Genomic DNA, 15426 nt, shown 5'->3' on the forward strand with positions numbered 1-15426 from the left:
AAAAAGAAAAAGAAAAAGAACAACATAATAATAATAATAATAATAATAATAATAATCATAATAATAATAATTGTATTTGGAGTTGGCAGTGTTTCAATTGATTTTCATGTTCCATACACGCACAATCATTTTATATGAGCAATTTAGACAACCAATGAAGTCTGTGGGTTCCTGCCGAGAAATTCTCCATTATTGAGATGTTCTTTCAACAAAGCCTATGTTTCCTCAGTGGTGTAATTGTAATTTCACCGAGCTACCCAGGTGGCAAAAAAATAAAAATGCTGATTAAAGTTTTAATAACAACAGCAGCGATGTTCACTTTGAAGTGATGAAATTGCTCTTTTAAAATATTACTTTCATACTTACTTTTATATTATATCATGTGTACTTATGTATGTACAGTTTTATGTTTATGAACTGTGATGACTGAATATTTGTAAAGTGAATTCTAAATAAAAAAAAAAACATCATTAATCAATCCGTTGGTTGTGGGCTGCTTCAATGTTTTGTGTCATGTTTATTGTGTTTTTAAAGTGTTTTGTTGTTTTTTGTACCGCCAACTGCAGATCAAGTTTCCCCTTGAGGTACAAATACATCTCTAATGAACTCTGCACTCTGAACGGATTTGTTGAATCTCGGCTACTGCGGTATTCCTTTAATTGTAATTGGGATATTTCGGATAGCCCGTGAAGGCAGCATAAGAAATTTGGCTTCTTCCGCGTTTGTTTACCTGCACCTCGGGAGTTTCACCCTTATGGGCGTTTGTTTCTGAATTGAACAGGTCGCAAAATAACAACGTTTTATATGTGTGTCCTTGTCTGAGTTATAGGTAGAAAGAGAAGCGAAAGCGAGAGGGAAATGCACTGAGAAAGTTTAACCGCAAAAAAGGCAGTTTTAAAAGTTTTGTTTTCGTTAAAGTTAGCTGAAGTTGTTCACAATGGGATGTTGTAACAGCACCGAGGTAAGTCAGCTACAATATGATGTAGCTAAGTTATGGCTTCAAAACTTGAAAACTGTAACGCTAATGCGCAGAGGAGTTGGAGACAATCTGTTTAACGATAGCGTCACTTCTTCAGCAGTGGCAGCTTGTTTTACAGCAGCAGCAGCTGCAACACAGTGATATTTGTCTGCTGATTTTGGACCTGCGGGGACGCTATACAGCTATACTGCGCCGCAGCAGCCACAACAAAACAGAATAAAGGATATCTGTGTTATCTTTAATTGTCTTATTATTTATGCCTTGGCAGGGCAAACGTGATTGGAAACCACTGGAGCAGCGCAGCTGCACGGACATCCCATGGCTCATCATATTCACATTGTTTTGTATTGGGATGGTAAGTTTTCAGTTGAATGTGCGTTTACACCGACTTACCATTTTATTATGTCCACCAAGCTATAGCTAATGCAGTCACAACAACAGATCTGCAATAAGTCTTACATTTATGAGGGTAAACATATTACATGTTTTTGAAACTTTTTTAGATGTGTGGTCATTTTGGGGACTAATTTGTGTAGCTGTTGTATTGCATTGTTTACGACTCTAATACATTGTCCACCCCATTTATATCAGTTAAGGTGGTATTGTATTGTAATACAGTTCCACATCACCACCAGTTGTTGTGTATTCATGCATTTCTGTCTATATGCTTGCATGGTATACTGACGAATGCTTAGAAATAAAGTTGGAGATCAGTGAAGTGGCCCTTTAATGCAAACAGTTGCTAAACTTTGCATAGCTGTGCAACTTTAGTCATTTTGTAGGCTGTAGTTTGAAATACATTGTGTTAGACTGTGAGGTGTTTGATATTAAATCCTCCCTTGCTGATATAAATGGGGTAGAAAAATAATTAGAAATACCTGTTAGTGTAACACAAAATCACTTCAACAGCACCACAAACTACATCCTCCTAAATGACCTTAAAACTGAACCAACACATCTCTAAAACAGTTTCAACAAAAACTGAACATTATAACCTTAACAAAGGTATGTATTGCTGGACTGTTGTATTAGACTGCATTGTGAGTTTACCATAAAACTGTAACCAAAGTGGTTGGCAAATTTAAAAATCAAGTTTTGGTTCTAGATTTTGTCAAAATAACCGATTTAAAGATGAGTTCATGGTGCTATTTATGTGTGTCATCTGCAGGTGTGTATATGTGCCTTTCCCATCGCCACAGGAGCTGCCTCAAGGCTTATCTCAGGATATGACAGTTATGGCAACACCTGTGGCAAGAATAACCCCAAGATCGAGGGAGTACCCCTCAGTGGCCAGGACATGACAGAAAAGAAGTTAGTCGGATTTGCTACTTTCTTTGTGACAGGGGTTTATTTACATCAAATTCATCTTTTTCTTGTATTGAATATGCAGAAATGTAGTTCAAACATATTTTAACTTGCTCTGTTTTCCTGATTAGATCGCCTACAAACAAACATTTAGTTATAGATTCAGTATATTAAAGGAGACATCTTGAGGTCCCCCGCCCCCCTCATACCCCCCCCTCCACCTCTGTAGTTGAAGGCGTTTAACATTACTTGTGTGCATGCAAGGATTGCATCATGTAATCCTAATCTAATTTGCCACAAACAAACCGGTTTGTAAACACATCAGTTTACCTCCCATTCTGGCTTACATAGTTGATAGGGTTCAGCTGTCCAGACCGTGACCTTCTTACATTCATCTGGAAATTACACATTGCAAATAGCAGTATAATAATTGACTCTTACACAGAAGCTGTAGAAGCTTCCAATAGAAGACGTTAAGACAAATGCACAAAATGTGTTTTCTCTGTCCAAGACAGTGATGTTAGGTCTGTTCGAGCAACCCATTTGCATAAATTGAAGAGAATAAGATGTCATCAGAGGTCAGAAGGTTAATGTAGATTAATATCACCAACACAGTTCTACACTGACTCATGTCGCGCTGTGCTCTGCTGCACTCCGTTTCTCGCATATCTGACTGAATATCATAGTTTAAGGGCATATCTCACTTTTTATAGTTTTTTTCACTAAGAAAAGACTGGGTTAATGGGTATTTTTATTGCCCGGACAGAATTGTCACAAAATCTCCTCTTGTCATAATTTATGTGAGAAGTCTTTGATTTTATTCCTCCTTTGGGCAGTAGCTTTCCATCAGCATGCCGCCTGTAGGCCCAGTTTTACTGGAACAATGGGTCATGCTTTATTGATGGGCTGATTGTCCATGGAGGCTTTGACTAAAAGGCGTTTCGGCTACAAAGACGGATCTGTGCGACAGAGTAGCAATGTCTCCATCTTAAATCTGCCTAGACAGAAGAGTCCCAACTGGCGTAGTTATAACCAAATATACTGATATGTTCAAAAGAAAGTAGTTGCTTATTTTAAAAGGAAGGGTAGCACTTTATATTGACCAGTTAATTAATCTGAATGTTTTCTTCTTATCAGGTATGTTTTCTTTCTAGATCCTTGCAACCTTGATTTAATCAACAGGAAGATCAAGTCGATTGCTCTGTGTGTCTCCAAATGTCCTGCTGCTGAACTGAAAGATTACAGCGATTTAAAGCAGTTTGCTCTGAATAATGGTGAGAAAAGGATACCAGTGAAAATGTTTTAGAGAATATGTGGTCCACTGTATTACAGGAGAGTTTCAGTTTACTGATATTTACATGTATTTATGAGAAATGTTGTACTTAAATAGGACATACATTGAATACCGCTATAATTACTTGCAGACGCGTATTAAATATGTTGAACATGTTATCTAATTTTTGGTTTTCCTGTTGATAGGATCTCAACTTTGCTCCTATGATATTTCTCCTACGAGATACACAAGCTCTTCAGACAGATTCACTAAATGTCCCAAACTCCCTGTTCCATCAAGGTAATCAAGCATATTCTTTTTGATTAATTATCAACTCCTAAACAAGAAGGTTACGTCTCACTGGCCGAGACTACATTCTTTCCAGCATCAGTTTTCCCCTGTTTTTAGTGCCATTATAGTTATTTTTTTGGAAAAGGGCACATCCAGTTTGGGCTGGTCAAGGGTTTAGAGAAGCTGATGTGGGTACAATATGTTTAAACTATGACAGCAAATGACAAAGATGTGTAATGTCTTTAACGTTTATATAGTGAACATATTTTAAATTAAAGGCATAGGGATAACATCACAGATCCAGTGAGTTCAGACCCACATCATGAGTAAAGGAAGTCCACCATTCATTCAGTCACTATTTCTTTTTTTTTATTTCAGTGGTTAATTCCAAAACAAAATTTCGCACAAATATGCACTGTAGCCTAACTTAAAAGCCAAATAAATAATGTAGAAAGCTCTAGGTAATCTGCCATAGTCCATAGTCCTCTACTTCAAGCACTGTCCATTAAAAATAAATAAACCCATGTTCTTCATCTTTGTCATGCTTGTAGTAAACCTGTCCCACTGTTACACCGCTGTATTCCTGTGGATATCGGATGCTATGCAGAATTCGCCCAGGCATTCATCACATTTGTCAGTGACAACACAGTGCTGCGCCGGGTCATTGCTGGGGTGATGGCCAGCAAGGAGATCATCATGGGCCTTTGTTTGCTGGCTTTAGGTAAAACACACACCTTGGGCATTATTTTAGGCATTTTATGAATTGTTTTTATCCAATGAAAGAATTTATTTGTATGGTTTTGTTGTTTTTTATTTTAATTTTATTTTTTTTGCTGCTGCTCCCACTGCACAGCCGTAATTGCTCATGAGGACTCAGTAGCAGTGGTGGAAGAAGTATTCAGATCCTTTCCTTAAGTAAAAGTACTAATACCACACTGTAAAAATACTCTTGTTACAAGTAAAAGTCCTGCATTGAAAATGTTACTTGAGTAAAAGTATGTAAGTATCAACAGGAAAATGTACTTAAAAACCCTCACATTTTAGAAACTTGAAACGATCCAAACAGTTCTGTCAATCAACTAAATGTTTAATCGGCTAATGATTTCAGCTGGACTTGTAGGCCGTTATATTGTTGGGTAGTTTAATTTACAATAAAACATCAGATTTTATAAACTGCATGAGTTTTTTGTGCAAAAATCTTCATTTTAAAGTAACTAGTAACTAAAGCTGTCAGATGAATGTAGTGGAGTAAAAAGTACAATATTTCTCTCTGAAATGTAGCGGAGTAGAAAGGGGCATGAAAAGAAAAGGCACAAGTAAAGTACAAGTACCTCAACTTTGTACTTAAGTATAGTACTTGAGTAAATGTACTTAGTTACATTCCAACACTGGTCAGAAGGAAGGCAACCTTTTTGAAGCAAAGCTATTTTTGTCATGAAAAATAACAGGAAATGTCTGAGTGGTTACAGACTTGTATCCGCTGAAGTTTAGCCCACAGGCATTCATTTAAGGTTGGCTGTAACTCCTCCCATTGCTAAAGCAAAAATACAGAACTGATCCCATGTCAATTTTATCTCTTTTGTCTCAATTATTTGATCTGTCTGGTTTGTATTGATTGTCAAGGCCACATCATTTATAGCAGGACAGTTTCCACATGTGGGATGTCTGGGCTTTTCTCATTCACTTATGGTTTTAATGGCATACAAAACCCCATGGCTTAATTGCATTGCATTGCATAGTTCAGTGTATGTTTAAGATAAAGCAATATTTTATCAAACCTCACAATGAACAGATATAACTTAAAAACTCCGCACTTTTCATGATGTAACATGTTCCATGTTAGTAGTGTTTATATTCTAATATGATGCACTGTTATTTTTTTCTTCTCAGTCCTGTCCCTGATCATGATGGTTGTCATTCGTTACATCTCCAAAGTGCTGGTGTGGATTCTAACAATTCTGGTAATCATTGGCTCTATAGGTAACTTTCAAACGCATACATACATGTTCTCGCACCTACGCATCCAATTTATTTTGACATGTTTCAATATGTTCATGTTTTATTTTGGCTCTCTCAATGACATTATTTTGATACAAGACCACAGCACAGGATGTTATTGTATTCAGGTTTGGACTCTTTTCTGCTCTGATCTTTTACAGGTGGGACAGGTGTCCTCTGGTGGCTCTATGCGGACCACAGGAGAGCCCTTGATAATAACACCTTATCAGTATTTGGAAAAGAAGTTGCCTCAGACAATGTAAAGGCCCTGCTTGTGTATGCAATTGGTGCAACAATTTTCACGGTATGTCTGACTGCACAGGTACTGTACAGTATGTGTGCATGCATTTGGTGATACAGTGTCCTATATTACATTACACGTTATTTAGCTGACACTTTTATCCAAAGCGACTTACAGTTGCTACATATGTCAGAGGATGCATGCCTCTGGAGCAACTAGGGGTTAAGTGTCTTGCTCAGGGACACATTGGTTGATGTATTGCAGTGGGAATTGAACCCAGATCTCCCACACCAATGGCATGTGTCACATCCACTGTGCCATCACCACCCTATATCACTAGAGCAGTGTTACTCATTGCGCGGCTTACGAGCCTCCTGCGGGTCGCCAAGCTTTAATTTGTGGCTCGCATGGCAGTCAGTAATACGGTGATATGATCATGCAGTCAATACAGATATTTCATAAAAAAAATTTAAAAACAAGCAGGGCTATAACATAACCCTAGGTCTGCTCTATTACAAATAATTTATATATAAAAAAAAATACCCAAAACAGTGGCATTATAAGATGGAAATATAGACTACATATTTAAACTTGCTCTGCCCTTCCGTCCACACCACTGACTCACTGCGGAGTTGTCAGTGTGGGCGGTCTTTGTAGCTCTTAACAACAAATGTGCTCTTGGATGGTTAGATACATATTGGGCTAATGTTAAAATAAAATTGCAAATTGTATGTTCAGGAATGACTGATTGATAAGCAGACATGCTATTTAGGACTGGATGTAACTTTTGATACTTTGTGGTAAAAGTGGTTCTCTTATTGACTTTGTCCTATAAGTGTGGCTCTCATGAAAACTAGAGAGTAATATTAGTTTTTCGTCATAGTAAAATACACGTTTTTAGTACTAAACAGCCTGTGGGATTTAGACACGGTAAGATAGGAAGGGTAAATTCATGTAAAGTAACCAAAAATTGCCGGTGCAACACAAATGTCTTCTTACTTTTATAGTTTTATTTTTTAAAGGGTATAACCGTGACTAACGTTTCGATGTAAGGTTACATCTTCATCAGTCTTTGGAGAGAATGGGCAATGAATCCCTTAATAAGAATCGGTATCAATAAATTTGTGTCTTTCTGTTCAACTGACGGGAAAAGGTGTGCGTGCTTAAACTGAATTCCTTAATGCTACAGCTCATTTTAATGGATTCATTAGATCACCGTTCTTTGTGTAACCCTGCAGGTAGTTCTCCTGCTGGTGATGTTCTTCATGAGGAAGCGTGTGGCTCTCACCATCTCCCTGTTCCACGTGGCTGGTAAAGTGTTCATCCACCTTCCCCTGCTGGCTCTGCAGCCTTTCTGGACCTTCCTTTGCCTCATGCTCTTCTGGGTCTACTGGATCGCTGTGCTTCTCTCTCTCGGGACTTCAGGTGAGGACAGAGGCTAGTGGGGAGCCCCAGTACTGGTAGTTCATTTATGTGGATGTTGGTCAAAACTGCATTCGCAATTCAGAATGCCATATTGGTGTGTACATGCTTCAGAAGGGTTTTTGTTGTTAATGCAGCGCACAGACTATAGTTCCTAGCATCACATGTGTCAGTGGTACCATTCCCAAACAAGTAGAATATTAAGTTTGGAACTTGTGACATTTTGTCTTGGTTTCGTGGCATGACTAAACTCCCACTTTTGGAATCTTGTGCCAGTCTCGTGATGGAGTCAAAGAACTTCTCTCTTCATCTCCCACTTCTCTTTTCCACAGTTGATTTTTAATTCCAGCAAAGTATGAAAAACAAAGGGCCAGCACAAATTAAGTCAAAACATCACATTTACTTGCTTCATGATTACTATTTTCTGTGTATTTTGGTCTCATTGTAATGCATTTGTATTGAAATATATATTATAGAGTGAAACTTTCCTAGGGCGTTAGTTTAGTTAAATGAAAACTTTGAGTTGTTTGACCCCTCAGAAGTGTGGAAATAGTATACATCTCAGACAGTTGGTCCCCAGCTAATTTGGGAATCGTGTTCAAAGTTTTGAGTTCATGAAGTTGTGACAAAGTAGTCAATCATACATCAATTACAAATAAAAGTCAGACAAGGTACAATGTATTGCTCTTGTTTCCTGGTAGGATGCTTAAAAAATATCAAGGCAATATAGAGGGATGTACAGTAGATGCAAATGTTTTAGGTCTCGTGTAAAATGACTCTGACTGAACAGTACAACATCCGACCCAAACTCACACTTGTGTTCCTTCACAGGCACACCAGTAAAGAACAACTCTACAGGCGTGGTTGAATATCAAATGCAAGGGCCTCTGCAGTACTTGGTGTGGTATCACGCTGTGGGTCTCATCTGGATCAGTGAGTTCATACTTGCCTTCCAGCAAATGACCATCGCCGGAGCTGTGGTCACTTACTACTTCACAAGGTACGAAAGAAGTTCACATGGAAGGCTTAACGTTGTCTTTGCTGTTTCTCATACTTATTTGAAAACTATGTTTTTAGGCAGTATAATTTCAATTATGTCTTCCCTCTCTATCTGATTAACTTAAGGAATAAGTCCCAGTTGCCAGCAACTCCCATCCTCTCCTCCATGGTACGTACCATCCGCTACCATCTGGGTACTCTGGCCAAAGGCTCCTTCATCATCACGCTTGTTAAGATCCCTCGTCTCATCCTAATGTACATCCACAGCCAGCTCAAAGGAAAGGTGAGCTGTGAAATGATGCAAAGTTGTTGTTTTTTTAAATGCTGCAAACTCAAAAACTCTATTATGGCCTCATGTTGACCTTTTTAGGTTAGAATCACCAGTACTTTTGAGTCATACATTTTTATTAAGTTTGTTAACCTGTGAATTTCTTAATTTTCCACAGGAAAACGCATGTGCTCGCTGCATGCTGAAAGCTTGTGTCTGCTGTCTGTGGTGTCTTGAGAAGTGCCTTTCATACTTAAATCAAGTAAGTAATTTCAGGTTGGTGAAGGAAGAAAATCTAGTATACTGTACAGTGGAAACCAGATCCTAAGTATTTACACTGTCCATATTGCATTATTTCAGAATGCTTACACTGCGACAGCCATCAACAGCACCAGTTTCTGCACCTCTGCCCGGGACGCATTCCTTATCTTGGTGGAGAATGCTCTCCGAGTGGCCGCCATCAACACTGTGGGCGACTTTGTCCTCTTCTTGGGAAAGGTACCTCACAGAGAAATATTCTGCTGTATTGTCCACTGAAACAAACTCCACACAAACCAAACTGGCTTTAATGTTTTCTAACTTGTCTTATATCTGTACTCTCAGGTGCTTGTTGTCTCCTGTACAGCTTTCGCCGGCGTCCTGGCTCTGAACTACCAGAGGGAATACACCGTGTGGGTCCTGCCTCTTCTCATCGTCTGTCTGTTTGCCTTCCTGGTGGCTCACTGCTTCCTTTCTGTCTTTGAGAATGTGGTGGACGTTCTCTTCCTCTGCTTTGCTGTGGACACAAAGTACAATGATGGCAGCTCTGGGCGCGAGTACTACATGGACAAGGCCTTAATGGTGAGAGGATAGTGTGTTTTAAAGAGAATATAAATGCTAACAACTAATGTACTAACAAAAAACAATTCCTTCAGAGGGCATTTTTCTGCCCCTGTGAGTTTTAGAAGCATTTTGTGCTTTTGGGGGCTCAATGGGAATCGTGCAAGAACCAACCGTACGAACATCCGGGTGATTTAACAGTGTTTCCTTTAGGATTTTTTTTTTTAGCAGTTGGGGCAGGTCTGTCCGAACAACAACTGGACATGTCCAATAACTAATAATAATTAGTTATTATTATTAATAATAATAATTAAAAGGCAACCGCGACTACATGTTTTTGTACAGCCCTATTTCTGATACGGGGGTGGCAGAAATTTTGTTTAAGATCATTTGTGGCACTAACAATATTTCTAAATTTGGCATATTTTGGCACAGTAACTTCACAGTAACTTTTACATTTCAGTAATTATTTGATCAAAGAATTCTCGCACACCTACAGCTGCCTCCGGGTCTTTCTGCAGGTTGCTGTACAGTAACTTCCTTTTTTGCCCCCGACGACCTCTGGTCCCCTAATACCACTGCTGACTCCGACAGTAGATTTGAACCTCTCGCGGTCTGAAATTCGTTTCATTCATTTTGGTAACATTTTCATGACTGAAACTCAACCTCAAACAAAGCACAACAGGTTGCCATAAATGGCAATTTTAGGAGCTTTCATTATGTTAATGATTAAATCTCACGATTCATCGGGCTAAAATAAGCAATTTACGAGTTTTAGTTTGTCCAGTTAAGAGAGTTTGGTGAATCTAACTTGGCCCACTTGTATGAACAAACCTCACAGAATTACATTTCTTGTAACGTTTTTTTTGTTCATTGATTTGTTTTGAGCCAGTGGTTTGTGTGACGTTGGCCTTTTCTTTTACACTGTTGTGCAGTGCCTACATTTTCAAATGCTTCAGGCTTTTTGTTTTTTTTCTTCTATCAAAAACTGTCCATGTTTCTAATCCAGAGCTCATTAGAAAGACACACTTGGCCATTGGCTTTCAGTGAATCATGCACAGTGACCCTGGAGGACATTTTGTGTGAATTCATATATAGAAATTTGGCAACTAAAATCCAAGAAGGGTATTCCTAGTTGACATTTTTGATTTCTTCGATATTTATGAACTTAAAGGAACATTTTTCCCTCAAGCCCCAATGCTTTCTGATTATTATTTTTTTACCATAAGACCATCATTCTTAGCATTGTATGATAATCATATTGTTTTATATACAACAAGAGTAAAATAACTGTTTTTTCTTTCCCTCCCCAGGAATATGTTGAGAACAGTAAGAAAGGTTTGTACAAGCCTGGTGATGGAGATGGACGGGAGATGAAGTCCATGGTGAGTTGAAAATATTTGTAGTCTTCACACCCATATGAAAGCTGTTTTCATATATGTCCCACTAGAACATTTATGTCTCATTCAGAGCAAATAGATAAGCTAACCTTTAGGGTATGTGTGATACTAACACTGTGTGTTATGTGGTTTCTTGCAGGCACGTGGAGGGACTTCTGCTTGACCAAGCGCCAGAAAGACAGCCAAAACCACTAAAAATACACCAAAGCCTAACTCGTAGTTTACTAGCATTTCACTACAGGGACATCAGTAAGATGACTAACTCTGTATACAGAAGCTACACCGCGTTTCAGCAAAAGATCCAATGGGTTTTAATTTTTAATTTCTGAGTAGGTAGGGAGTGCGTATTTAAAGTTTGACACTAATAGCTATAGTATGTCAAAAGATTATTTGGGAGTGTTTTGTTAATTTTTTTTCTTACTGTATAACTGAGTTTTCTTTTTATTCCATTTTAAATAACATGAGCGATTTAACATGGTTTAACATGTGTGGTTTTACTTGTATAATTATTGTTAGCTGTAGTTTGGTTTGGTGTACATTTTTGAATGGATAGCTAACTGTGTTTTGTCAAAGGCTGTTCACGTTGTTTTATTACTTCTAAAATTTTATACTTAAAGAAATTAAAACACAAAGTTGTATTGTTTGATCTTTTGTCCACCTCTAAAAAACCCTGCATTAGTCATACAGAGTGTCTCCTTTCAGCCACAGGTCTATTGCAGGCCACTTCTCTGAATTTCATCTGAGATATCTGAGCATGTACAGTATGGTCATTATGATATTAAATCCTGGCAATTATACTGTACATCAACCACTTCTAGTCAGCAGGGGGCAGCTAATGAATGGAAACACACAAATATTCAGTTTTAGATTTAAATAATACAATATATAACTTTGTTATAATTACATTATCAAGAATAGACCGAGACCAATTCAATTATATCAAATAATGTTTACTTGCAAGTAGGGTCAGTTTACAGCACTCACAGCATAAGTACAGAAAGTGACTCCCAAATAAGCCTTCTACAACAGCTTTTGTAATACAACGTAGAATGTGATAAAACTATAGTCATAATAAAGAGTCATTGTCGTCAGTTATCTCAGTCAAGGAGCGCCTGTTCTTTCCCCAGCATCACACCGTGCTGTAGACAAGGACAGACCGTGGCTGCCAGATACCACATGGCGACAGCAGCAACAATATTTTGTCTTGTTATAATGCAAACAGTTTTAATACTAATCAGAAAAAAAGTATATATTATAATTTTTCTGACAAACTATAACAGAGTATATAATATATATATATATATATATATATATATATATATATATATATATATATATACACAACATATAGATGTTAAATAGACATTTACTGTTATTTATACTGTGACTTGTGGCGCTGCCCTGCGGCAACACGGACACCGTCTGCTATGTTGTTTTTTCTCTTAAACACACACATGTACATTTTTACTTTTCTTTCACCAGCATTTTATGTTGATAAGACGGCTTTCCCTTACTGCACATATTATGACGACTATTATGATGTGTGGCAGTGAGCATGTCCATGCAGAGTGATGCAGCAGTCTGTGTACTTTATGTATGTGAATGTGTATGCACTATGCTATGTTGAATTCTTTAAACAGCAGATATTGTTTGTCCCAAGTAAAATTACCTTTGGGACAATACAATCGATCTTATATATAATATATAATACAACATATAACTATAACAGGAAGTGTAAATACAATGTATGCTAGTTAATAGATTAGTCTGTTGAGGATATCTCTGTTAGGTTACTGTTCCTAAATCTCAGGGTCCACTGACATAACGTATAAAAGGTTATGTGCAGGAGACAAAGCTTATAGAAACATATGGAAAGCTGCACTTACATCAGAATGTTCCTTAAAAATTAATTTAGAGATTTCAGGTTGTGTTAACAAAATGAATCATGTTTAATTTTCTAGGGTTAGATGCCCAGTTAAACCTAAACTTTAACACAAAATATAAAATTTCATCTGCCTCCTCAAATGCAACACAGACAAGAAAATCATTGAGACAGTGAAGCTGCGGTGTTTAACTTTAACCACCTGAGGGCAGCAAATCCTGTAAAATAAATGACGTTTCCATTGTAAATCCACTTTAGATGTCGTGCCCTTCAAAAATAATGAGAACAAAATGACTTTTTAACCTCACTTTAAATTCACTTAAGGCAAATAAATGTTATTACTAATTTGTATTTCTCATTACTTTTTCTACGTCATTCCACATTTCATGACATAATTCAAATCTAATTGAGATAACATGAAACCTAAATTAAGTAGTTGGTAACTTGTGGGACACTGGGTGAACATATGTAAAACTGAGTTTTATATATATATATATATATATATATATATATATATATATATATATATATATATATATATATATATATATATATAGATGAAATGTATTTGGATAGTTACAACACAACTGAACCAATATCTTCCAAATATACTCTTTCATTTTGACAATAGCTGTATTTTTGCAGGTATCTCTAAAACATTTCACCACATATTTTATCTCCTTATCTACATGTACAAACACAGTTATACATTTTTGTTGTACATTTGTAAAAAAAATTAAACCTATTCTAAAGTGTATTTTTTTCCTTACAAGTAAGTTATTGAAGTTACAATACCATGTTTTTTTTGATCACCATGGAGGTAACGTGACCTGCCATGAATCTGATTACCCATGATTGTAGCCACAATCTACTCATGTATAGATTACTGCCTCATGCCCTCTAGTTTCTTTCCAATACAGCATTGACCAGGCTAGAATCAAGCAACTAAGCAGTTAGAGGTAATTGATGGGAAAGCTCTCTCTGCGCACTGCTGTCCGCCTCCATAAAACGCAGGAATCCAGAGAAAAACAGCTCAATGGCTGATAGTGACTCACACAAGTGATTTCTCTATTACTTACAGAACACTAACCATTCCTGGAAGCCCTTTGTCATTGGACAGAAAGATGGGAAAACACATTCTGCTGGAGGCTGTCTCAGCAGGAAGCAGCAAGATCCAACAGCCTGAATTGGAATGTTTTTTATTTTCACTTGAATAATTCAGATTATGATTATTGTTGATTTGATATGATTTGTTATTATAGTGAACAAAGCAGGCAGACTTGGACATGTGTGTGAGTTAATGGCTGGTGTTTACTGAGCCATGAGCTACATCCTTAAAATAGTCTTCTTAATCTTTGAAATAAGACAACTAAAATCAGATTTCTGTAAATTATACTGTATTTTGGACACTGTGAGAAAATTAAAATATATATCATTATACATATTTTATATTATACAGTATATATTATTATCTGCTGCATACTGTAAAGTATCTGCATGCACATTCATTGCAGTTTCTCAGAATACATTTGAAATGAATCCCACATATGTATTTTTTAAGCCCTTCTTGATATTTTAAAACCTCTGTCTCAACATTCTGAAGTAAATGTGCATTTTATTTATTTATTTTGCATGACAGGTACTGTATATCATCCTATAGTGTTCTCGGCCCAGGCAATGTATGAAATAATAATTTGCTTCTTGACAGAAGCTCTAAAGCTCTGATTCAACTGGTAAATAGTTTACAACCATTAAACCTGTTCTGCCCCATCCTATATGGATGTCTGTTGTTTGCGCTGACTCTGGCGCTGTAACATGAGCCTGCTAAGTGTATGTGTGTGTGTGTGTGTGTGTGTGTGTGTGTGTGTGTGTGTGTGTGTGTGTGTGTGTGTGTGTGTGTGTGTGTGTGTGTGTGTGTGTGTGTGTGTGTGTGTGTGTGTGTGTGTGTGACAGAGAGTGTATTGACCAAACAGTGACTTTACCATTAAGGTGAGCCATACTGCCTCCTCAGCAGCTCAGCCCAGGAAGCTCAGCTCAGACCTTTTCAATGGTGCTTACATTTAATACATAAACAAGACTTCAACGAGGAAAAGAGCTCACAATGCTGCTGTAGACATGCAAACAGAGAGTAAAGCTCTTAAAAAGAAAATAGGACTGTGATCATAATGATCATAATACACATCCATACACATAGGTCAACAGTCAATCGACACAGTGTATTGTGTAGTATGGCTGGGCGATAAGTTTTATTTCATTTTTATTTTATTTCATTTATTAATTAATAGGACATTAATCAACATTTCTGTAAATGTGCCAGTGTTTTTTAGTGCTGACTAATTTTCAGTCATTTGGCTAGATGTTTTGCAACCAGTGAGGTGATAGTTAAAACTTACAGACAGAAGACAACAAGACACCATAAAGAACGCAACAGCAACAAAATAAGCATTCCCAAGACATATTGTGGAAATATGGTATCGATTGTATGATTATTATTATTTTAAAATATTTATGTACCAGTTTACCATGATATGGCAAATGCATACAAAACG

General features: G+C 37.2%; 1 protein-coding gene across 2 annotated transcripts; it reads left to right on the top strand.

The window, feature by feature from the left end:
* The first annotated feature begins 691 nt into the window (after positions 1 to 691).
* slc44a1a (solute carrier family 44 member 1a) lies at positions 692 to 11633 on the top strand. 2 transcript variants are annotated; one of them, XM_028596463.1, is made up of 16 exons: positions 692 to 961; positions 1248 to 1334; positions 2148 to 2290; positions 3422 to 3558; positions 3764 to 3857; positions 4400 to 4569; positions 5739 to 5828; positions 6008 to 6150; positions 7326 to 7512; positions 8341 to 8509; positions 8635 to 8791; positions 8955 to 9038; positions 9137 to 9274; positions 9380 to 9616; positions 10909 to 10980; positions 11135 to 11633. In XM_028596463.1, the coding sequence occupies exons 1-16, from the start codon at positions 938 to 940 to the stop codon at positions 11156 to 11158; spliced, it is 1956 nt and encodes a 651-aa protein (XP_028452264.1). In that variant the 5' UTR covers positions 692 to 937; the 3' UTR covers positions 11159 to 11633. The 2 variants fall into 2 exon arrangements, with proteins under 2 accessions (XP_028452264.1, XP_028452273.1); XM_028596472.1 differs by having other exon boundaries at positions 710 to 781.
* The last annotated feature ends 3793 nt before the right edge of the window (positions 11634 to 15426 follow it).

The sequence above is a fragment of the Perca flavescens genome, chromosome 2, assembly GCF_004354835.1.
Source record: "Perca flavescens isolate YP-PL-M2 chromosome 2, PFLA_1.0, whole genome shotgun sequence".
Taxonomy (NCBI): Eukaryota; Metazoa; Chordata; class Actinopteri; order Perciformes; family Percidae; genus Perca; species Perca flavescens.

What these genes read in the sequence shown, in the direction of transcription:
- slc44a1a (XM_028596463.1), top strand. Translation starts at nt 938, where the DNA reads ATGGGATGTTGTAACAGCACCGAG. An exon ending in GATGTTGTAACAGCACCGAG is followed by an intron (nt 962 to 1,247) that starts GTAAGTCAGCTA and finishes ATGCCTTGGCAG; the next exon opens with GGCAAACGTGATTGGAAACC. An exon ending in TTGGTGCAACAATTTTCACG is followed by an intron (nt 6,151 to 7,325) that starts GTATGTCTGACT and finishes GTAACCCTGCAG; the next exon opens with GTAGTTCTCCTGCTGGTGAT.